We start from the raw sequence: 25,671 nt of genomic DNA, 5'->3' as shown, positions 1-25,671 counted from the left end.
ATATATACCAGTCCCGTCAGGGCTATTACAGAAAGTAGTCAGTCTGTCCTCTATTTCTAAAAACCATTTTCCTCAACCTCACTTTTGGATAAGGCTTTGCAAACCTACGTAACATGTTTGGAAATGAAGTTGCTTAGCAGAAAAGAAAAAGACAAGATCAGGGCTAATTAGCAAATGGCATAAAAATTCAAACATTGCACATATCATGTATCCTTTTAAAATAAAAGTCGATTATAAGTCAAATGTAGTCCATTGGTACACACAGGATGTAAAATGCTCTGCAAATTAATAGAACTGTGAGTAAAATGTTAGCTTTTTAAAAACAAAAACTGACTAATGTAGGTAACTGATAGCAACTTTTATTCCTCTCCTCATAATTCAGTGATACCGCTGTGGTCAGAGAGTTGTAGTTTAATGCTTGACATCTGTGTAAAATCTCAGTAAGGTTGCAGAAAAATAAACAGTATTTTAAAGTGATCTTGCATCATTTATACTGGGCTGCCTGGCTGCTTTTCATGGAGTTGATCTCAATGCAGTAAAAATCTGAAAACTTCAGAGTGCTTAAAATGGGGGAAATGAGTAATAATGAAGTCATGTGAGCTGCTGGCATTTTTTGAATTATAATGTATGTGGCTAATTTTACCTGCCTTCCAGCTCACCAGCTAATTATAAGCATTACGCCTGAGGGAACAGCACAGAGCTGTTCGGAAAGGTTAAGATTTCTAGCATGTGTTTTTAAGGATTCATCCCTAGATTTCCAAAATTGCCTATGAGTAGAAATAAAATTATTCTAATATCTTGGAAGCTAAGTAAAAATAACTATACATCCATTTTGAAAGTTGGTAAATATGAAATTATTGCTCTTTAAACTGCATGTTATAATGATTTTTGAAAGCCCCTGGACTTAGTAAAATTTTATATGTTTTGCTGAACTTTTGTTTCAAGTGTTTTTGGTGACTGAATGAATGGATGTGTGTCTTTCTCTTTTCTATGTACATCTTTTCTCTGCTGTGGGAGCCGCTACGCTGTTTTTCATTTGGTTTTGTGAGAGTGACATGTCCCATGGTGGGAAAAATCCAAAGTGTGGAAATAGTTAATTACATGGAGAGTCTTGTCCATTCTGCCTTCCCCCTTTCTCAGCAGATATTAGGACTGTGGATTTCACTCACTGAGCTTTTCCATGGGAGTCCCACCCCGCTATTTGGAAACATTCCTTTCTTCTTCTAACAGTCTTCCCCTTCTGAGAGGGCAAGGAGGATCAGGTCTTTTTGAGGTGGATTCAGGGAAAGGTGCCCTTCCTTGGCCATGTGCTTGCTGGGAGGGCATCTCCTCCTTCTCTGAGCACTGGGAGTGGGTGGAGCTGTGCCATCCTTCACCCAGATGTGGTGGGCAAGGAAGTCTGGCCCTAGATAATGGGATAGAGAAATGTTTCTTATAAATTATTATGAGAACAGTTAGTACAATTATTCTGCTATATAGTTTATCTAATAGGCAAGCTCAAAGCACCAGCAGTGTGGATCATTCTAGAAATCTGACTCTTCCATTGCTCCAGGTATGATTGAACAGTTTTTCTACATCTGTGTATGCATATTTGCTTCACAGGCTTTTAGTGAGAAGTGTGGACAGTGTGGATTTCTTTCAGTAAAATGATGGACATGAATCTCCAGCAATTTTTCCTAAATGTACTTGCATTTGCTTGATTGCATATATCACTTTTGGTGGAGACTGGAACATTTTTATATTGTTGACAGTTTTTATGTCTTCTCAGCTGCTGAGGGAAGTCAGCAAATTAGGTATCCCTCTGAATGTTATTACCAATGTATTTTAGCTCCATTAGTGAATATGAAAAGTGATATATTCCTCTTGACAACTTATCTTCAGAAAAAGTAACTCAAGAGTAGAAGTCCTCTATGGAGCACACCACCAGGGGATCCTCTGAGGGATATTGCCCCTTACAAAGTTTGCTTTTTAGAAGTGTTATAAACAGGTGACACGGGGCCCACTCTGACATCACTTATAACAACAAAGCACAGAAGAGTTAGAGTAGCTGAACACAGGGCCATGTATGAGGCCTAATTGCTCTGTAGCTTTTCTGATATTAAAACATTTTTCCTTTCTCACCCAAATTTCTTTCAGCTATTTGAGCCGACAGAATGTGGAAATGGATATGTAGAAGCTGGAGAAGAATGTGACTGTGGTTTCCACGTGGTAGGTATAAGGTCTTTTCTGTCTGCTGCACAGCTCCTGCTAAGAGCCAACCAGGTGGTTTTATTGAGATGCCTGTGTGATCATCATTGAAGTCTTACTGCCTTTCTTTCTGATTGTTGTCATTAATGCTTAATCCCAACTCAAACATGTGAGAATCAATCATGTCTTATAGCCCTGTTTGAAAAAAATCTAATGAATTCCTTTAATCAAATTCCCTACTTGTTAAAAATTCATAGCTCATATTCATCTCAGACAAGTTTTACCAAATCATGAAAGTCTTTCTACTTTTGTCTCATAAAACTAGATGGAATATTAAGAATATAATAGAGCTAACCAAGGGTAGGTGTCTGCTAAGAAATAAACTTACTTTTTTGATAGAGAAGCCTTTTCATAGAAAATGATAATTTCCTACAAATATGCAGGAAGGGAGCTATCTTTTTTTTTTTTTTTAAGATTTGTTTTATTTATTTATGCATACAAGAGCTGGGGTGTAGGCCAGAGGTATGGTGTTGGGGGTTTGTGTGAGAGGTTTCACCAGAGACAGGGTGGGGAGCAGAATAGACAGAACATTGAAATACACTGCTGAAGGGAGCAGCAGGCCAGGAGGAGAGATCTGCTGAGCCATGTGGGCCAGCTCCCTGGGGAGGCTCAAACTAGAGCTTCAGTGGCCCCTGACAGCTCTGTAGTACTGAGACTTAACCCCTTGTGCACCAGCAAGGCCCCCATCATTGTTTTAAGTGATGAATGTGCTCATGAAATATTTGCTTTTTGTTGTGTAAATCTGATCTGTGTTCAGCGTAGTCACTTGTGGAGACAGTGTTGGATGGCCAGTGGGCGATTTTCTGCACTTACTCACTGGCAATGTGTTCTCTAGGAATGCTATGGCTTGTGCTGTAAGAAATGTTCTCTCTCCAACGGAGCCCACTGCAGTGATGGGCCCTGCTGCAACAATACTTCGTGTCTCGTGAGTTTCCTGACAGTTTCATCTGTCTCTTCACTTATATACCAGCCACATATCTCAAAGCATGCATTGGCCATTGGTGTAGATTGTCACAAACTTGTTGGTTGAGAGTATACATAGTAAATCTACCCAGATCCTGTGGGTCACATCATTTACTTTTGCTCTCATTCACTATCAACTACCCTATGCTCCAGTGCCTCCTTGAGAAAAATGTATCTGTCCTCCTTCCAAAGTAAATACTGAGATTTGCCCTACTCACAAGATATATGAAAACTAGATTAAATGATTGAATAGAAGAGGGACAACTCATGTGGTCTTTTTAATAAGATGCCCTAAATCTAACACTTCTTATTTAAAATGTACTTCAGTTTGTTTTAGTGGAGCATAAAAGCTGGTGCCCATATTTTCACATTTGGCTTTTAAAATTACTTAAGGCAAGAAAACTAGATCAGGAAGTAATGAATGTAAATATGTCTATAAAGAGCACTTGTATGTATATGGACAGATAATGAATTTCATTTATAGAGACTTCAGCTAATTTCTGAAATCTGAACTTGATGCCATGGTTGGTTCGTTATACCACAAAGAGTGGTATCTGGAACTTGTCTCTATTTTGCAATTATCTTGCTAAATCATGAAAGAGTTTGGTGATCATTATAAGAGATTGTAAGGATTGTTGGTGAATATAAAGAATGCTAACTCTCTGAAATTTAATACTAGCTCCTAATAGTGAACTTTAATTTGCAGTTTCAGCCACGAGGGTATGAATGTCGGGATGCTGTGAATGGGTGTGATATTACTGAATATTGTACTGGAGACTCTGGCCAGGTAAAAAAAACTGAATTTTAGGTAATACATCTTACTTGTAACTACACATTTTAAATCTTTTAATTTGGACTACATCTGTAGATATGCTTTGGTTCCTTTATTTTTTGTTTTTATCTTATTTTGTTTTCTAGTAATTCCTAGTTCTTCATCATGCCTTTATTTTAGGAATATATGTTGCATTTTTTGGATCTTAGTATCTTTTTCTTCCAGTTTCCCCTTTACAATTAGTTCTCTTTATGTGGTTTGTACCAAATGAATTGATTTCTCCCCGCTTGTCCCCACATTCAAAATAGTATGTTCACAATGATGAAGCACTACTTACTATTTCAAACATCATAAGCCAAAAAACCCTTTCTTTTGAGGAAAATGTGCCCAGTGCAGGCAGCAGAGAACGAGTAACCTTGCTCTGTGCAGGTGGCACTGGGAATAGAAGTCCAGCTGTCTCAGCTCTGTCACCAAATCTCCCCTATTCATATAACCTGTCTTCATGGCTTATTCTCTTTGGCATGGTTCTCTGCATATTAAAATTTTATACCATCATGATTAATGTTGTCTATTAGCATTTCTTTTATAGCTAATTTTTATTTTTTAAAAGATGTCTATCATGTTATTTCAAATCTTTGTCACTCAAATGAACACTTTGGCATGTACAGTGAGCCGAGCACTACAGTAAATGCTGGGGTTTGTTGGGAACCGGGTGGGCACACCATTGCTCTTAGGGAGTGTACATTCTACTGGGTGGAGAAAGGTAAATCAATGAGCACCAATGTCAGATGGTGCTAAGTCCTAAGCACAAAGTAGTTGATTTAAAAAGAGTGATGGTTCGGGAGGTTTGGGAGGGCAATCAGGTATGTCTTCCTGGAAGAGGTTGCATTCAAGTAAAAACATAAATGAGAAGAGACAGTGAGAAAACAGTGAGCATAGAAGTTTAACCTCTTTAAGAAATGCGGTGAAAACTTGAAATAGCTGGAGAATAATTGAAAAGTTTCAAAGAAGAGGTCAGTAATTTGGCAACTTAGGACTTAGTAAGAATTTTGGATTTTATTCTATCATCATTTTGTTCTGTCTGAATGTTTGAAAGCATTTTCCCATATGATTACACAGTTTTTATAAATGTCCATTTTATGATTGCATAGGGTCTATCACATGGATTTATCTGTTGATGTCCATCCAGTGGTAGATATTTAGGAAGTTGGCTTTTTTCATTATTAAAATTAATATGACACATAGTATGTGTATATATTTTAAGGATATTTCTTGTGCACCACTAGTTCTTTAGGATAAGTTCCCAGAGGTGGAATTCTCTATTGCCAGGCATCATGGTGTCCAGGGAACTCATAACAGGGTACAGCTGGAGACTAAAATGTAATTTTTATTATTGAAAATGGATGTTGAAAGCTATACTTCAGTGTCATCGCTAAGTGGGTCTCTAAATAGATCTGAGATTCTGACTGTAGCAACAACTTCTTGACAACATTGTGCCTGGAATGAGTGGGGTTTAATCTGTATGAATAGATAATAGTAGATGGTGGTGGTGAGAGCGCAATAGTAACAACTCCTGAAGAGGAATCCTATGCTCTCAGTGCAAACAAATATTAACTCAATAAAAAATATTCAAAATAAGTAAATAAAAGTAGAATGGCAGAATGAGCCAAAGTGACCAATTGCTCTTCCCAAGTTTATCAGTCAATCAAATCAACCAACTGGTCACTCTAGCTCCCTGAGGAGGAAGTGAATAAAGAAGCAGAGAGTAGCTGGGATTTGGTAGAATACTATTTTTCATACCCACAGTAGTGGTATTTGGTTCTCTGGATTCAGCTCTTTTAGTAGTATTGTTTTTCCACCTCAGCCTGCAGCTCTGGAATTGCTATAGAATTTATTGGAAATAAGCCTTTTATAGTGAAGGTTCAACTTAATATTCTGTTGTCTTATTTTTAAAAACTTTATTATCTCATGTGACCATGATGAGAATTATTCTATTAAATTAGTTTCTCAGTGGCATATTAGAATAGTATGTTCTAAAGAACATACTAAATCATCAGTAAACTGATGATTTCCTTCATATTGCTTTAATGCAACTGAAATAGATAATTGGAACAGAGAGAATGACACTCCCTCTAAAGTTGTCGGCTTTGTATGCAAGAGTGGAATTTGAATATAATTGATGCTAATAATGATAAAGAAAATGGTGTGTCTGAAAAATTTCTGCATCTCTGAAAAGCAATACTTACAGCCAATATTATGACTTCATCTCTTTTATTTCATAGTATATTTCTGCTTAAGCTTGAGCTTAGCATTTACTGATGCCTCTTGAGCTACTTTTAAAATTCACAATTTGTAACAGAATAAATAATACTTAAGCATCTGAGAAAAAATCTTTAGCAACAATACTGGATGGTATGATAAAGATATTTTTGAAAGATGTGGGACATGCTTTTTGTTAGCACTATGAAATATGTCATCTATATGGGTGGTGTAACACAACTTAAAATAAGCACATTTAAATGCTATTGCACTGTAGAAAGCTGCCTCACAGAACCTTTCTGTAGGGCATAAAACTGAGGTCTGGAATGGTATTTAGAGACTAACCCCAGAGTCCTACCCACAAGCAAAATAAAGCGCAGAATAAATGTCTCCCAAGAATGTAAGATATTCCATAATTTCTTTGGTTAAACTTTTCAGCCATAAGCAACTGGCTTTTATTAGTCTAAACTAAAAATAAACTGATTAGAAATCTTGCATGTGGCTATGACAGTTTATAATAAGGGTGTTTTATTGTTGTTTTTTCACTAGTGAAGAATTCTGTAGGTTTTTTCCTATTGAAACATCACAGGGTTAATTTTAGACCCCAACTTGCCTTTTCTAGTAGAAACATTTCTTCTGTATAATTTTGTTCAATGTGGCTGTATTTGTCTGGGGGTAAGTGAATAATTAATGTGAGATGATTAATAAGATAGTGATTGTGTTCTGAGTATATTCTGATGGATGAAAGAGGCCACACAGGTCCCTTTAAGTTCTGGTACAACTGGCTTCGCGTGCTATGGCTTCGCGTGCTAAGTTTAGTGCTGATAATGGCAATCCTTTGCATAGTTACTCTCAGGTTAAATGCAAAGCTAACACAATTGAAAGCTCATATGAGGGTTATTCTTTAGAAAGTGCTGGAACAAAGCACTTTATCTCAAAGTATTTCTTAGTAAGTTGCTGCTTCTTAGCAACTCCACATTCATTCTATTATTTTTCTGTACTGAACTTGGTAAACAAGCTTGATACATGTAGACTCAAATAACTGAATTGTATCTCTGTGGGTCATTCATTTATTTTCTAAGTCGGCCAAAAGTGATTACGTACCTACTCAGTAATAATTGAGCCTAGTTTTGTTCTAGATGGCGGGAAGCAGCAGGGGACCAAACATAAAATCCCTGCCTGCATCCCATTATGACGGGCACACATGACAGACAAGTAAAAGACAGGAAGCATCAGTTGGTGGGCATTTGGGGGAGCTAGGATGCCAGCATGGGAGGGGGCCCCAGTTTTGGACATGGTTAGAGGGGGCTTTTTGAGATGCTGCTATTTGAACAAAACCCTAAAGAAGGGTTTTGAAGGAGCAAGTGACATAGAAAATCTGGGGAGAAATCGAAGGAAGAGCATCTGGCACATTTACCATCCAGATTCCTGGTTGGAAGCAGGAATGAGGTCCAGGTGGAGTGGCTGGACAGCAAAGCAGCTGTCTTGTTGAACTTACACATCAGGGAACAAGTTGGGAGCCACTCAACAAGGAGCGACATGATCTGGTTTACTCACGTAAGGGGCATTCTGGTAACGCTCGAGAGTAGGAGAGTAGGCTGGTGGCAGGGGATGGCTGGAAGCTGTTGTGTATGCCAGGTGAGAGAGGGTGTGGACTGGACTGGACATACCAGGGGGCATCGAGAAACGTGGTCAGAGCAGATTGTGATTGTGCTTTAAAGAGACCTAACAGGGTTTGTTTGCTGAGCAGAATGGGACAGAAATGATGACAGGACGACTAATGGAAGAATGGAATCGAGAGGGCCTTGGCCTGTACTTCTGTGTTTCTTACTCACTTGCCACACACCTGTGTAGTGTTTTTCTTTTTCTTGTTTGCTTTGAATATAAGTTCTCTGAAAAGTGGTAAATAAATGCATAAAGCGTAAAAGTTTTCATTTTTCAGGTTAATTCAAAGGGGGTGGGAATGAAGTGTACTTTAAGAAAATGATTTGACAAAGAGACTTGGAAAAAGAAGTAAACATCACATCACAATTGTCCTAGAAGCAGTCTGTAGTTTGCAAGGTCAGAATACAATGGAGCTGGGACACTGAGGCTGAGTTGGAAGGGGGGAGGCAGAGCGTTTCTCCCTTTGCAGTGAAGTCGCCTGTGGGGGAGCTTCATGGGTGTCAAATGCAAATTTGACATTTCACAGGGCTGTGCAAAGTTGGTAAATTAGTTCCTGAATGTGTCCACTCCTACATAACAAGCTGGTTCATTTCCTTCATTGTCCATTTTAATCCTTTCTACTTTTAACTCTGTAGGCAAGTAAATATAAGTTCTTATTTTAGTATACCTCATGGAAGTCAGAAACCTAAAAAACACCCACGGTATGGACCTTATTTATTTATTTTTACCCACACTAGGAGAATTAATTTGGATAACCTACTTAAGATATTTTTCTAGACACATTTGATTATATATTCACCAGCCTTGCATTTATTTGTTTGCCTTTTTATATATTATGTCCATATCCTGAAAGGATTAACATGCCAAACATGAACTAAAAAGATTGTATTTTTCAGTGCCCACCAAATCTTCATAAGCAAGACGGATATGCATGCAATCAAAACCAGGTATGCTGGGCTGTAAGTTTTGAATGTAATTTTAAAGGAATTAGTTTGTGAGTTTTTTGTCTTTTTTTTGATAGAGGTAACTTTGAAGGGAAATTGCAGTGCCAATAAGTCATTGCAGTAGACTTCTAATCCAGAGCTGTTTCATGTCATACCAAGTGTGAAATATATTACCTCCAGTGACAAACTGCACAGGTGGAGGTCAAGGAAAAAGTGTAGTGATAGCTAAAGAATTTCAGTAATTCCAGCCTGTCCATTATGGGAAAATATCACAATCTGTAACAATGTGTGGGCTTCCCCCCAACCCCCATGCTGTTCTAATCCTCCATCCTACACCAGTCAAATTAAAAATCATTTCAGTATCACCCAAAGAGGTCCCAGTTCTTATTTTCTGTAAAATTAAAAATTTATAAGATCATTAGTTTGGGTTTCAAGAGCTCTGTTCTGAGTTTTTGGTTTTAATTGCCTGTTAGGCTTCTCTTAAAATATTTGTGATTCCTATGGGTCCCTATGAAAATATCAATATTAAGGTATGGAATGAAAAAAAAAAATCCCTGAAACAACGGAAAGGAGGCCTTGCATTACAGGGCAACCAAGCGTGAATTGGGTTGTCTGTCTGTGGGTCTTCACCCTTACTCTTAGTTCAGCTGCACTACACAGACACAAAAAGGTTAATAATAGGTTTATTGACAAGGGAAAAAGAAAAGGAACAAGAGGTCTATTTACAAGGGAGAAAAGGGAAAGAGAGAGAGATACACATTAAACAATGTGTCCTACCAGTTCCGCTGATCTGGAACCCCAATAGCACGCTGAAAGGTGATGAAGAGCCAAGCGACTAACATGTCTGGCTTTATATCCAAAACCCCAAAACGGCTGCCAAACTCCGCCCTTGGGTTCCTGCAGTCTTCCATTTGGTGGCTGGGTTTCTGGTTTTGGTGTCTGGAGTAGGGGTAGAATCCACACATCCTGTATCTGTACAGTTCCTTCAGGACATCCTTTACCCCCTCATACTTGCAGTAAAAATTAGGGGGGGGCATGGACCTGGCTCGGGGGGCTCTTGATGTCTGTCTCTGTTCCCAGGGCCGCTGCTACAACGGGGAATGCAAGACCCGAGACAACCAGTGCCAGTACATCTGGGGAACAAGTAGGCCACACTCCGCCCCCCCCCCTTTCTCTTCCCATTGTTCTCTGCCAGTCTTGCCAAGAGAGATGGACACTTTGGAGGGGTGTTTCCAAAAAAAACCGGGAGTGGGTGAGAATAGAGAGGCTGTGAGTCTTGGTTACAAATAACACAGAAAGCGCAACTCAAGGTGGGGAATTGTCATGTGGGATCGTAGCTGTGAGAGAAAGGAATGTTCTTGCCATGCTCCATGTCAGTGGAGTGTGGGGGCCGTGTTTCGCATCCAGCCATTTGGTGACTGACCTTATACCTTGAATTCACGTTTACTCCCCTCCCCCTGGTTTCTTTTTATGTCCATTTACTCCCAGAAATGATCAGACTTAAGTATCAGACTTCCTTTTCAGTTGGTGATTTGCGATCTCAGTTTGAGGTAAAGAATGCAAGTCCTTCTGGAGTTGCAGGGAGAGGTTTCAGTACATGGGCTCGAGTCTCAGTTCTCTCCCTGTGTGGCTAGTCTCTTCCCGCTGTGCTGTGCCTTTCAGAGAAGGCCAGCTGGAAGAGAGAGAGATGGGTCTGCTTGCTGTGGCTGGGTGACCCAAGAACACTGTGGGAGTGATGTATTTGGCAAATATTTAACTGGGAGATTAATTTTACTTATTTATTTATACTAACTTTTTAATTTGCTTATATCGTTTTTGTACAGTGTTTGATTTCTCCCCTCGGGTGTAGTTCCCATAAACCTCCCACCAGCACATCACCTATGATCTGTCCCCATGGTCCTTGTGCCCTTCCTTCCCCTCTCTCTCCACTGCTGTCTGCCTCAAATCTTTGGTCAGCTTGCGAGCTTTGACTTTTTTTTTTTTTTTTTACATTGTGTTCGGTTTCCCTATGTTCCTCCTGTAAGGGATACCATCTTTTATCTTAGAATATTTATTAATTTTTTAAAGATTTATTTATGCATACAGAACTCAGGCACAGGCCATGGGTGCAGGGGTGGTGAGAGGATTCACCAGAGAGGGAGTGGGGAGCAGAATAGGCAGATTGAGAAATGTACTGCTAAGGGGAGCAGTGGGTGAGACAGGAGAGGTCTGCTGTGCCATGTGGGTCACTTCCATGGCTGGGATTGAACTCGCACTAAAGGGCTGCAACTAGCTTCATCGTGCTGTGCTTTAACCCACTGCATCACTAGGGAGGGCCCAGAATATTTATTTTTAAAGCTTCCATTTTGATAGAGGAAAGATAATGGAGGCCTATTTGTTATTTTCAAGGTTGATGTATCAAAACCCAAGTGCCAACATAAGACTTCAGCTGGCTAAAGACCATAGGATCAATCCTTATATAAATATGAAACAGCATTAGGAATATTGCTCATTCCTGCACCCCCCTTCACACTCCCTAATAAGAATTGGGGATACATTTATTTCTCAAATTTAAAAGTGTTATGCTATAGCACTGTATTAACTTGCAAGAGCCGAAGTTAAATTTTCAGTAAGTTTAGAAGCTAATTGACATCACATGGATAGTTTAAAATTAGCTGTGTATCATACCCTGGGAATTTACACCATGGAAATTGGAAAATGCTGTGAATCAGGATTTTTTTTTTTTCTGGAGAACCATTTATTAAACACTTTCACATTATTAGAGATAACAAAAGTACTAAAATTAATTTCCTTTTCTTGCTCATCTCCAAAAGAGGCTTCAGGGTCTGACAAGTTCTGTTATGAAAAGCTGAATACAGAAGGCACCGAAAAGGGAAACTGTGGGAAGGATGGAGACCGGTGGGTCCAGTGCAGCAAACAGTGAGTACTGCCTTGGTGCAGAAGGCATGCGTGGGAGCCCTGATCCTATTGCAACATGAGCACACACAAGAACTGGGGTGCAGGTCAGAGGTGCAGGGGTGAGAGGAGTCACCAGAGACAGAGTGGGGAGCAGAACAGACAGATGGACTGAAATACACTGCTGAGGGGAGCAGCGGGCGGGTCCGGAGAGGTCTGCAGTGCCATGTGGGTCAGCTCCCTGTCAGGCCTGGGACTGAACTTGTGCTGCAGTGGCTGGTGATAGCTTGATATCGCTGTCTTTAGCCTCTGCGTCGTCAGGTAGGCCCTGAATGGTACTGATTTTTTATAAATGTTCATCCTTTAAAATTTTCAGTGTATTTTAAAAATACATTAGGATAGCTAAGGGCAAGTTGCTATGTACTAAACAGTTAACTGTGGTATGACCTCACCATTTCTCTCAAGTTCAGCAAATTTTTCATATTCTGTATTTTCCTGATGCATGTTTTGAAGAGCTACTTGACCACATTACTACCAATTAATATTAGATTTTAATTTTCTGTTTTTGCAAGGAAGGAAGGGGTCATCGCCAACCAATAACATCTGAACAAATGTTTTTTTTCAGAAGGGAAGAGAGTATTTTCAAGTTTTACCCCTGTGTGGGCTGAGTAGTTTTGATTATTTTGAGTTGTTGTGTTCTTTTTTCCCCCATGTGCAGTGATGTGTTCTGTGGATTTTTACTCTGTACCAACCTTACTCGCACTCCTCGTATTGGCCAACTTCAGGGTGAGATCATCCCAACTTCCTTCTACCACCAAGGACGGGTCATTGACTGCAGGTAACATTACAAGCCAGAAAAGCTAGTGAATCATGAGAATCACAAAGTTAGAAAAACCAAGGGGAAAGTTTCTGGTGCTCACACAAGGATTTTTGATTGAGATTTTATTATCTATATTTGCTTAATATTTTATTTTATGTTGAGAATTGTTTTTCAAAACAAAGGTGCATATTGATTTGCATGTAGTATTTGGTCAAAAATGTATGAGTTCGAAGTACTGAAGTGTTCTTTATAGTCAGAGTCTTAAGAGGAAATGATGGTGCCTGTTTTGACCCATGATTAAAGCTTTGAGTACTAGACTATGTCACTATTTGAGCACTGTGTTTTTTTTTTTATGAGAGACAAAAGGGATTTTAAGCTATACTTTATGTATCATGTGTCTGGTTTAGAAGATGTTTTAATAAATATCCAATCATATGCAGGAAATATTTGTTAAAATATTTATAGCCATAGACAAATATTTGATAGCCAGTTAACTGTGAGTATAAGACACAGAAGGTATAAGGCTTATATAAGGTTTTTTTTTTTCCAGCCGGGAATTCATATTATATTACAATGAACATCTCTCATTGCTCTCCTCAGGTTGCCATAATTCTAAGATGCTATGCTATGTTTTGAGTGATATTGTTACTGCCCAAAACAGTTTAGGGATCCCTTTACAACACTAAATTCATTGGCTATGAACATTTGATCTTTAGTTTCCCCAGAACTGTAATTTCATCTTCTATGAGTGGACTAAGATTTGGAAACATCCAGAAGTGGTTTTGGATAAAATTTAATAAATTTCCTGGGTAGTCAAATTGGATAATGTTGTCTTAGTTAAATGACCAAGACATTTTTTTTCTCTTTTAAATGGCTGTGAAGGAAAATTTAACAGGGTCTTAGACAATATGATTCTCCCTAGAATAAATTTTGAGTCTTCAAATCTAGCTGTCTTGATCATATAAGCTTTCTCTGTACATGTAAATTTCCTCAGCCTTTAGGTACAACAGCCTCATTAAATTACATTGTTATAGTCTAAACTGGTATATTAGCAAAATAATGTGTAAGGAATATAGCATTGATTGTTTATCAAATTTAACTTGTCCCTAACTTTATAAATGTCAATAGAGAAGAACTGGTCTGCTGTTTTTTCAGTGAACCATTCAATTTTCTAAATAATAATTTCAAAGTACTTTTAGTTGCTAGTTTTGCTCACTGTTTGTTTGTTTTCTACCATAACACAGCTGAAAGCCTTGGAGAGCTCCGATAAGAATGCTTCTCCTGTTTTATGTAGACACTTCTCCCCTTATGTTGACCTTGAAAACAAGTGAAGATTTAGAATAAATGACCTTTTTTTCTGATGGTGTGAAATATAATGATGATGGAAGGTAGTTGCTTTTTTATTAAGAGAAGCCAGGGTAAAGGAGGAGAAAAGTGGAGAAATTTTTTATTAAGGGAAGCCAGGGGGACAGGAGGAGAAAAGTGGAGAAATGCTAGGACAAATCCACGCTTCCTAACAGCCTCCTTAGTAACGTGAAGAGCAAGCTTTTTTCCGCATTGCAGTTGTATTTGAATGTGTAGTGTTAATGGCTCATGAATATTTCTCTCCTTTTAGTGGTGCTCATGTGGTTTTAGATGATGATACAGATGTGGGTTATGTGGAAGATGGAACGCCATGTGGCCCATCTATGATGTGTTTAGATCGGAAATGTCTACAGATTCAGGCCCTAAACATGAGCAGCTGCCCCCTGGATTCCAAGGGTAAAGTCTGTTCAGGCCATGGGGTGAGTAGCCATCTTTATTCCAGCTTGGCTGTCTGTTGTTTTCTTTTGTCCTCAAAATTTACAGTCACTACACTTCCAGTTCAGTCATTCTTGGTCTGTGACTCTTCCCAGTATCTGTATGTTGCCTGTGAATTTTCCCTACATATCTGCTAAGAATACTGGTATGTGTGTTACCATGATTTTATTTTTTATGCTTTCTATTTTTATATTTTAAATTTTATTTTCAGTTATTGCTCTGAACACATTATAAAACTTTATGCATAAAAAGAAAATTCTCTACTGTTCCTCCTCACTTTTTCATCTTATTAAAAAAGGATCGAATACAGCCTTGTTAGTAGTAGGCATGGCTTTAGAACATTTCCGATTAAAATGCTTCTGTACCAACAAGCTTACTTTGATTTTCTCTTTAGCCATCTGTCTCTGAATATATTTCCCAGGCAGATAAGGTTTAAATACTTGTCTTAAGTTTACCGATGGTTATTTGTTTCATCTTAATTACAAGTCCATTCTAACTTGCTGCTTGGACCCCAGAGGCAGGGTGAGGAGACCAAGATCATTCCAGAAAGGTCTTCAGCAGCTGATTGAGAGAAAAGAGATAGCAAGGGCATGCAAGGAGTGGGTATTACTTATATGGCTGGGAAGGTATTGAATATTACCAGATGAACTTGGCTTTGAGCATGGGGAAGTCATACAATGCCTTAATGAATATCTCTTAGTCTTTAATTACTGGCATTGCCTCTTGAGCCCAAAATCTATTAAATTCTTGAGTTATTTATTTCTAAATATATATATATATTTATGTATATATATTTCTAAAATATTTCCTAGAAACAACTACTTCTGAAAATATTACACTGCATGTATTTAAATAGTATCAACAAGAAAAATTCACATGAGTAATAATTTAACATGTTTTTCTTTTTAATCCTTATATTTTTATAATAATCTGGAAAAAAGCACCTTTAAACAATTTGAACTATACATTGTTTCCTTTGTCTGCCCTCAAAATTTTGTTACCTTTTTTAAAATATAATAATTTTGGAAATTTCTGTCCCACCAGTTTTTCTTTTACATAGATCACCATTGTTCTATAAAACAGAGAGAAAATGTCCTATGTCTGTTCATTGTCCTTTACAGGTGTGTAGTAATGAAGCCACCTGCATCTGTGATTTCACCTGGGCGGGAACAGACTGCAGCATCCGGGATCCGGTTAGGAACCTTCACCCCCCCAAGGATGAAGGACCTAAGGGTTTGTGTGATTTCAGTTTCGATTCCTTGCGTTCCAGATTCATTGGCACTCTGCCAGTGGTGTCAAGACAGCAGCTTAGGTTTGACAGGAGACACAAAAGAATTTCTCTATTCTGTTTTTAAAATTTAATTCATGTTTTTTCAGGATCAAGGGTCCTCATAGATCACATTAAAAACCATGTTTGAATTGCCCCTCAGTCTACAGCTAAGCTTAGGAAGAAGTCAGTATATTGGTTTCCTTTTTTCCAGGTTTCTTTTTCCCTTTTCATCTCAATTCTTTTTTCATAATCACAGATTTTAATAGATTATAGTTTGTCTAAGCTATCCCAATTTTCTAAGAGAGAAAATTGGGGGCTGGTGTGTGGCTCTGGTCATTTCCTCATTTCTTGAATCTCTCCAAAGGGAAGTTGCAGTCTTCCATGTTCTGCCTTAAACACACTTTTAATTAGGAAGAAATTGGAATTCTTCATAGAGCCTTAACTTTTAAAAAACCATGGGAGGCCCTCCCTGATGGCACAGCGGGTTCAAGCTAGCCCTGCAAGCTAGCCACAGCCGCTTCAGTGCCGGTTTGATCCCTGCCCCGGAGGTGACCCACATGGCATGGCAGACCTGACTTAACCCGTCTGCTGCTCCCCTCAGCATGTACTTCATCGATCTGCCTGTGCTGCTCCCCATTCTGTCTCTGGTGAATCCTTTCACCCTCTGCACCTCTGACCTGTACCCCAGTTCTGTGTGCATAAATAAATAAATCGTAGAAAAAAAAATGAGTGATCTGGACCTTAGCTTTAATCAGCCACTAAAAAAAGAAATTTAGAATTTCTAATTAAAAATGGTGTCAGTGGCCATAGAAGCACTCTTCTCTTGAGTATGTGAGTGCCCAGGTAGCAAGGTGACATAGTATAATTACTTAGGTAGCTAGAAGCAGGGCTGGGTCCAGGGCCCTTGCCCCAATCTCAAGCCTACGCGCTCTTCTGTTGCAATAGGTAGTAATGGTCCATGACATCATAGATATGGCCGTCACTTTCCTATTATTCTCCACATGGCCTCTTGCATATGGCTCTCAAAGACCTAGAAAAGTCATCGGTTGCCATAGTCTGACTGCGGCACCTATGGCTTTGTACCTGAGAAGCTCAGTCATGACAGATGTTGTGTCCCAGAGACTAGGAATCAGCTGCTTCTTCATAATGGTGCTGTGGATGGTATTTTACAAATAACATTTTTGCTTTTCTCCTACAGGTAGGAAAGCTCATATAAAAATAGTATTTTAGTCTGTTTAGTTCAAGATGTAAGTTGTTTAAATGCTCTGAACTTCACTATTGTCTATTCGGGAAAACAGAACTTCGAAAGCATAGGGACTCTGTAGCCCTCAGTTCCTGGAGGTGTAGGCTGGTTTGGGTGCATGTGTATTTTTCAGTAATAGTGGGTGTGTGAAAACACTTTTCATGCATTTGCTTAATGTACCCATGATATTAAGATGCTATAGAAATCATCATCACATCACGCCCTCACACTCTATTTTTGTCCTGCCTCTTCTATTTTTAAAAGGGAACTGATTCCACTTTCACATTTAGTCTTTTGTTACTTTAAAACTAGAACAAAAAATTTTTAGATCCACCCTCAGAACTTAGATTTAGAGAAAATTTAGAAAGAGAGCTTAATTCTTTCCAAATCTTCTCTCCATAGTGTATTTTTCTCACAAAGATCTCGATGGCTGTTTCCTTAAATGGTGCACAAAAATGCCTGAACAGATGAGCAGAGCTGAATTGCTTCAGCTGCTATCTTTTTTCAGTACATGGGCCAAAATTATTAATTACCTGGTCTGATCCCTGTTGCTGCACCCATCCACGCCTAGAAAGCTTCTTTGACTGCATGAAAGGAGCAGCTACAGTCTAGATAGGAGGCTGTTCACAGCTGCCTTATGTTTTCTTTTACCACCTTACTGAAAATGGTGCTATTTTACATTATCTTTCAAAAATAACCTGTCTTCAAAGGAATACACATTTATTGAAGAAAAGTTTGAAAATATAAAAATCCGAAAGAAAATAAACATTTTGAAAATAAAAATTACCCTTTATTCATGAATCAGGCAATAAATATAAATCAGTTTAGTCCATTTCTTTCTAGCAAAAGTTTTCTGTTCTTTATTCTTAATGATGACAGTGGAGGCATAGAGTAAGAAACCCTTTGATTCTACAACTTTTAAAATCCTCAGAAATTTCTAATAGTCTGACTCAGTTGGATAAAAAGCCATTCATTGATATAAGCAGTTATTAAAAACTATTAAATTTTCAGAAGACATAAAGTTTTAGTAGGATTCAGTAATAGATGTATCTATAGTAGACATTTGAGTCTTTTTAACTCCTCTTGAAAGATCAGTCAGATCTAATAATAAAATGAGAAGCAACAGAAATTAAAACTTTAACAATTTGTTGTAGGCGTTATTTATTTTTGACATTCTGGTTAGAAGAATATAAGAGAGAAACTATGTGCCTTCTAGTTTGTCCAGGCAAGTATTTATTGGTGGTCCACTCTTTGAAACAGCACATCGGTTACAGGCCGTAGGCACTCAGTAAGTGTTCTAGTGCCTACCTTTGGTATGAGTCAAGGAAATCAGATGTTGCCTGTTGGTGCTAATGTTTAGTGTATCTCTGTCCGTTTGTTGTATGGCTCTGTTGTAGAGTAGCAGGTTGTGCACTTAAAATATTGAAACGATTAGTACATTTTTGACGATAGTTACCTTCACCATCTGAGTGAAGTGCCTAGATCTTGCATAACTGCATATTGAATATATTTTTTTGGGGCTGACTTGATGTGGCTGGCCCTTTCACCATCTGTGTGAATTGATTTGGGCCTTTCCCAAATGCTTGCCATGCATAGTGAAGGATGCCCACAGTCATTTGGCTTTATAGCCATAGATGAAGGTCTTTATAGCCATAGATGAAGTTCTCTATTTATGGATACAACGAGAGGGCATTAAAAAATATTTAGGTTTATTGAATTTCAGCGTGCTTCCTTGTTATGGAGAAAAATAAATCCAAGAAGTCAAATGAAAATGCTGCTTTAAAAAAAAAATCATGAACAAGGACATAAAGATAAATTACACCCAACTCTGCAGCCCTTTGGATCAAGATCAAATAAGTTAAAAAAAAAAAAAAAGAAAAAGAAAAAATGTGACCATTTCCACTGGTTTAAGGACGTCAGAATGATGTATTTTTGGCATTCCTTTTATTTTAACGCTAAGTGCCTGGAAGAATGCAAATTCAACCTCTCCACCTGGTGTGGAGTAAAAACACACATGAAACACAGTTGTGAAGTCAGGCTGCAACTCTCTGAAGTAATCACAGTGGATCCTTAATCCACAGCTCACAAGGTCATTTGTGCCCGCTCCTCAAGCCGAAATCTAAAACAAACAAACAAAAAACACACTTGAGCACTCGACTTTCTATTACACTGTTTCACTTCACTTTTCTACTATTACACTGTTTCACTTAACTTTTCTACATTGTCACATTTTTCACATATGAAGACTCTTCTGGTGTTTCTTCTCCCAATTTATTTCCCCTGAACTTACTTAAATTGTTTTGGTTTGTCCTACATGGTTGAACTTTGCTTAAAAAGACCCAGAATTCCCCCTTACTCTACGGAGAACCCTGTCAAATACCAAGGTCTTGTCAGTTTATAGACATCCTTGCCTGGCCTGGCGCTTAGTATGGAATTCACTAGACCTTTTCTCATTGATTGGTTTGCATCACCATTATATAGGGCAGAGAAAAAAAAAATTGAACATTGTTTTAATTGATGGAAAGATAGAGACCACACCTGGATCGCTTTGGCCAGACCCTTCCATCATGGTCAGAAGTCAGAGAATGGCTTTGGTGGCACTTCAGCTGAGACCACTTGTGTTACAAATGAGAAAACTAACTGTATTATCAGAGGTAACAACTAGCTAGAGGCTGAGCCAGGTATGAAAGGTAGATCACCTGGTCTTGTGCCTTACCTCATTTACAGCTGAGTGTTGTTTGTTTGTTGTTTTGTATAGCACTGTGATAATGGAAAAGTGAAATAGTAACCAGATAATGATTAAGCTTATTAACTATTTCGTTATTTGTCAAAGCAAGTGTTATATTATTAGCAGTTAGTATTTTAAAAACAATAATTCTTAAGGTTAATTCCCTGAGGAGTGTTCACAACTTTTACATTTACTTTTTAATGATCTCTTTGAGAGCTTCCTTTGATTTTATAGCTCAGGTGTATCTTGTGGGAATTTTTCTCATTTACAGTGGACTCATCAATAATACCTTGAGGGTTTATTAGGCTTTATCTTTTTCAGTAACTGAGTTTACTTTGTTTGGGTTCAGAAAAACTCCATGATATTTTCAATGATAGTGTAAAAGGACTGAAGTAATACCCTTCTAGGAAATAATATCTTTTTCGTCCTCTTTAACATTGTCCCAATGTATCCAAAAAGGTACTAAAACTTTCTCACCTTATGGAAAAAGATTAAGGAGTAATGATTGTATGTCTGATATATTGAAATATGAAGTTAGTTAATAAATATCCATATATGATGTCAATAGAATTATATTCTAAAGTATAAAGAATATATTTAGTGTTTTCTAACTTTAAGTTTTAGCAAAATAATAAATCTCTGCAAAAAGAATTTTTGTTTTCATAGACATCAAATGATGCTTTGATGTCTCTCTAAAAGGACACTGCGTTGTAACCATGTGATCATTGGAAGCACATGGACAAAATAGTTCACCTTCTGTTTCACGAGAAATCTAAACAAACATTCAACTTCAGATGCCTATGAAATTATTCTACATATAAAATAGAAATCCTGAAAAAAGGAGAAAATTTATACTTTGTATCTTAATATTACATATTAAAAACACTACCATTCAGCACAAATTACCTTGGAAAGCAGGAACCACAACTAAAAATAGTAGTAGGAGGAGTAGGAGTAGTAATATAATAAAAACTAACAACAGAGGGCCCTCCCTGGTGGCGCAGCGGGTTAAAGCACAGCACTGAGAATCTAAAGCCGCTTCCCCATGAGTTCGATCCCCACCTGCCCCGGAGGTGACCACATGGTGTGGCAGACCTCTCCTGACCCGCCCGCTGCTCCCCTCAGCAGTGTACTTCATCGATCTGCCTGTTCTGTTCCCCGCTCTGTCTCTCGTGAAGCCTCTCGCCGCCCCTAAGCCTCTGGCCTGTACCCCAGTTCTGTATGCACAAATAAATAAATCTTAAAAAAAAAAAAAAACTAACAACAGAAATAAACGAAAAAATAAATAAAAGCTTCCTGCTAAGTGATAAAGTTTCCACAAACAGATTAGGATGAAAGCTAGGTGTGTCAAAAGGTCATGAGCAAAATTAAGTCTTTAATATGATTGTGCTATTAGCTTGAATCTTTGATAGTTCATCTCCAGGCTTGGTAGGATAAAAAGTAAAATAAGTCAGGTCACCATGTGCCTAACATAGTTCCTGGAGCGAAGAAAAGGGATTTAGTAGATAATGAATGTGTGAGTGAATAAATGAATACAATCACATAGTTAGGACAGAAGTAAAATAGAATGAGTTACTTCTCAGTAGAACTCTTGGGTTGTTGGAAAAGTCATGACACATTTTTGCTTGAAAAACAGAAAAAATACATCATGAATTTTCCAACAACCCAGTGGATCAGAGGACTCACAAAGGTCCAAGAATTTTTTTTCAATGAGACTGTAATTCTTATTAGCTCTGAAGACCTCAGTTTTTAAACTTGTCCCCTGTAAAATCCCCCAACCTGTAAGCCACTTGTTAATTCCTGTCAATGTGAAGCCAGACCAGTCATACCTCCTCAAAGAAATATCATGTCAACGTTCATGATAAAGAATCAAATGGGTTTTAATGTATTTTCAATATAAAAGAATTAAAACATGTGGGAGGAAGAGAGAATAAGGAGGGGAGAGAATACTTTTGAAAAACCTATTTTCCCACTTTTATCCTGTTTTTTTTGAGTACTGATCAGTTAAGAATTTGAAGGTAATTTTTCTTGCTCAGTGGGTTATAGGCTATATCTGTTTATCATGAATATATATTTTCAGTGTCTGTAGAAATCACATTCCTCTAATTGTTATTTCTAACACCTACATGATGAATTGATTAATTCTTTTGATTTCCACTGTGAGAAATGCCATCCAGAGCAAATATAAAAGCCTTATAAAATGGTTATTTCTGTTCAATCATTCTAACATTTACTGTAAATTATAAAAAGTTAGAAATTCATTTGATATCACTTTTTCTAGAAATGTGTGTGTGTTCCCATGATTTACATACTTGGCTTATATATAAAATTTGAAAGAATAATAGGACCCTCGTCTATTTCTGCTCTGTGAACCAAGGCTAAAATGTAAGCAAAAAACAATGACAAAAAAAGTGTAACATAAAATGGGGATGGGGTCAGTAATTTAGTATTCTGAAAGCAGCGTTCTCAGGTCTTAAAAAAAATGAGTCACTATCTCAGGGCTACCTCCCATCCACTGTTTACCGCCACAGTTTGAAAATCTGAGCTATAGTTGAAGTATTTAAATCACTGTCTCCTGTAGTTATTGGGAAGTATTACCATCACTGTATCTGTTGGCCTGCTTTCTTCTCCCCTCCACACCCTCAGCAGACTTTGTTTTCTGTTGTGAACCCCATTTTTTTGTTGTTTTTTTAAAGACATTCAGGTTTGTGTGTCATGAACAGTCAGATTAGAATCTCTCATTCATACATTTACCCTCTGATAAAAGGAAGTTTCTGTATAGTTGCTCACAGGACTGGAGCTCCACAGTTCTCCCTTCTTTGGGAAAAATTCAACTGAGGGGGTCAACCAGTCCAATATTAAGTCTTCAGATATTGTGACTTTGAGTTGTAATTCTTTGTTTTGTTTCTCTGTGTCTTCACTGGTAAAGTAATTTGAAGGCCATACTTGGGATTCACAAAAAAATTTCACCAAAATAAGATCAAGTACCAAAATAAGATCTGTGCACACACAGCACGTGGACACACTCAGCCCTAAACAGTTTGCCTTCCTTCTTCCACTCTGTGCTTCTCGCCTGTGGAGAGGAAACTTTGGCAGCCCCTGCTGACTGCTGGGTCAGGTTTACAGTGTAACGTGGCTCGAACAGGAGGGTGATCTGGAGGGACTGAGGGTCTTGCCTCAGTCATCCATTGATCGATCCCTTCTTGCTCTGAAGCAAGTTTTCCAGAGACCCTAATTTTTTTTCTCAGCACTTGGTTTAAAAACTGAAGACCACAAACAGAAATTTAAATGTCCAAGTCCTATGGCAGAAATCCAAACAATACAAGATTATTTGAAATACACTTTTACAGCTGAAATAATCTTTTGAGTAAAAAAAATCATTTAACTTGAAAGATGCACTATTTTAAATTGGTAAGAATTTTCACAAAATTGGCTGAGAAAGAGCTGAATTTTAAAAAAGGAACTTTCTGAGGCTTATTTTAGAGTTTGAAGAGCCAGTTAAGTATGCTCAAAGCTTACTCCTTTTGTAATTAAAGTACAGATCTGCTACTACACGATTTAGGTGATGTTTTAATTTTCCCTCACTCTTGGAGGAACTCTACCTCATATTGGGCTACTGCTGTGTTCCAAAGTATGTATAAGAAAGTATGCTTTGAAGCAGGGTCTGTGGCATTTGAAGGGAAATTCAGAATTATCCTCAAATTTTTTTCAAAGTGTCTGTAGATCTTAATTTCAATTCCTAAAGCAAAGACCGCAACATTTAACTGACTTTCAAAACATTTTATGAACAGATTATTTTGTGTACTAGTGAAATCAGTGTCTCGTTAATGTCCTTTGCTTAAAAAACTCTCCGTTTTCCCTCCACACAGTGAACATGGCCACGAGCAGGCTAATAGGTGCTGTGGCTGGCACCATTCTGGCCCTGGGGGTGATTTTTGGAGGCACAGGGTGGGGAATAGAGTAAGCATCTTTGTGAGTTTCAGAGTGTTTGTGTCTGGTTGCTGGTGTCTGAGCCAACTGAGTTGCCTGACCCTGTGTGTTGTCTTGTTGGTCTGTTTCTTGTGACAGTGCAACTTGTGGCGTGACTTGGACGTGTTTGTGTTGTGTGGTTTTTCTTGTGCAGTCAAGAACCTTCTCCTGTCTGGAACAATGTGGGGCATAAAATAAAATTTGGGGTGCTTATGAGGTCTTCACCATTGAGGCAGCAATCCAAAAGCTTCTATTGCTCCTCCACTTGTAAATTTAAACTACAGCCTTAAAAAAAAAAAAAAAAAAAAAAAAAACCAAAAAACTATTTCTTGGCAATTAATGATTTTATGTGAGTGTGTTATTAGGATGCTTAAATAGAATTCAGTCTTCATCGGCCAAAAGACCCACATTTACAACCAAGAATTAATCACTCAAAGGTAATCTGAATGATAACCACTAATATTTTCTCCATTTATTTAGAGTGATATAAATAGGCTTCGGTTTCATTATTTCTAAAAGAAGATATTTAGGATACTGCCCTTTTTCCTTATAAAATAGGTTAATAATTTAAAGTAGAAGTTTACATAAATATTTGGGAACAAAGAACCTTAAGAATGAAAACGTTTAATCCAAACCTGTGAAACTTTAAATGAACAGTTGCAGATTATTTGGTGGGTTAGTCTTAAAAACACCAAGTGGATAAATACATTGTGTGCTCCTTGTCTTTGAACTCCCACAGAAAGACAGTTCTACTGGCACCTTTATTTAGGTTACACTGTACTTGATCCACATCCTCAGAATAACTGGCAATTGTCTGTGGGACATGACTTTTATGAGATTGTAAATCTGTAGACTAAAGACTTGTGATTTTTTTACTTTTCTCGAATTTGAGAACGCATCTACAAGTAACAGAAATGCCTCCTTCATGGGCTCTGTGTTTTCTGTTCACCTCTTTGCAGTGGCCCAGGAATGAATTAGTGTTATCTTAAAGAATCACCCATTACCTTTCAGTCCAGCAGCCCAGACACTGGCATGTCAGTAACATCACTGATGTCCTCCTTAGACCCATGAATGGCAATGAGCTGCAAACAGGGATTGGGAGGCCCTGGCATCAAAATAGCGTGAAGAGGGGAGCAGGTTCATAGGTCCTGTCGTGTGTCTGAGGTTACCGAAACCTTAACCCCACTAGATCGAAGAGCTGTGAGTAGGTCGGGGTCTTTCAGCTCCCTCAATATTTACGGTGAAGCTAGTTACCCAAAAGAAGCTAAATACTGGAAATGACATTCTGTTTCTCTTTACTGGTTAGACAACGAAGTAGATAGCAGAAGTAAAACATTTAGAGAAAATAACTTAGTCTTGATTTCACCTCGGGCCTGTTGATAGATAATTTGGATTATTAGTGAGGTAATAATCCCTTTTCAAGGGAAATTCTACCCACAGGTGTGCCTTTAAGAAAGGGAGTCTTGATACAGCATTCCAACTGTATTTTATTGACTGTAATTTGGTCAGTATATTAGTTGAAGGATGAATTTTAATAATTGCCTTGAATCTTAATGATCAGCAAAAATACAAGGTCTTTGTCATAAAGATTAGTCGTTGTTACCAGTATTTGTTTCCATCCATCCTTTCCAGTGTTGTTGTTTTGTGGCTATTTCTGCTGGTGACAGGTAAGTCCTTAAAAGCATAGATATTTTTCCTAAAAACAAGTTTGTTACCTAGTTGTCCCAGTTTAGTCTCTGCTTTTGTCTGACATTTTATTGCTGTTTTGTCCTTCAAATTCTGAATTTGCCATGTTGGCCAAAAACATAAATGGTGTTTTTTAAGAAATAAATCTGCTGGTATAATATAGGCTGTTTTAACACTTCCTAGTTTAACATGCTGGGTATATTTATTTAGTCACTGAGGATTCAAGGGACAAAGATTGGGTTTTGGTTTGGTTTGTTTTTTTTGTTTTTACTCCTTAGTGTGTAGTGGTAAATTAGGAACCATTAGTCATGGATTGTGTCCTGTTTTAGTTACCGCCTACCTTTTGTGAGCTAGTAAAGTACAAATCTAAAGCATACCATATGTATATGGTAATACAAATATTTTTAAAA

At 37.9% G+C, this 25,671-nt stretch overlaps 1 protein-coding gene across 1 annotated transcript in view; it reads left to right on the top strand.

Annotated features, from left to right (window-relative positions):
• Window positions 1-25,671, top strand: part of ADAM23 (ADAM metallopeptidase domain 23) — a 154,457-nt gene that overhangs the window by 117,561 nt on the left and 11,225 nt on the right. The window contains exons 16-24 of the mRNA XM_004674351.2: window positions 2,137-2,208; window positions 3,083-3,172; window positions 3,917-3,997; window positions 8,803-8,853; window positions 9,931-9,994; window positions 11,664-11,769; window positions 12,464-12,583; window positions 14,181-14,349; window positions 15,487-15,598. Of these exons, the coding sequence (XP_004674408.1) occupies window positions 2,137-2,208; window positions 3,083-3,172; window positions 3,917-3,997; window positions 8,803-8,853; window positions 9,931-9,994; window positions 11,664-11,769; window positions 12,464-12,583; window positions 14,181-14,349; window positions 15,487-15,598 (865 nt within the window). The remainder of the gene's footprint in view (window positions 1-2,136; window positions 2,209-3,082; window positions 3,173-3,916; window positions 3,998-8,802; window positions 8,854-9,930; window positions 9,995-11,663; window positions 11,770-12,463; window positions 12,584-14,180; window positions 14,350-15,486; window positions 15,599-25,671) is intronic.

This window comes from Condylura cristata, unplaced genomic scaffold (assembly GCF_000260355.1).
Source record: "Condylura cristata isolate star-nosed mole 26May11 unplaced genomic scaffold, ConCri1.0 scaffold00002, whole genome shotgun sequence".
In the NCBI taxonomy this organism is placed as follows: domain Eukaryota; kingdom Metazoa; phylum Chordata; class Mammalia; order Eulipotyphla; family Talpidae; genus Condylura; species Condylura cristata.
This window is presented reverse-complemented; position numbering and strand designations above follow the sequence as displayed.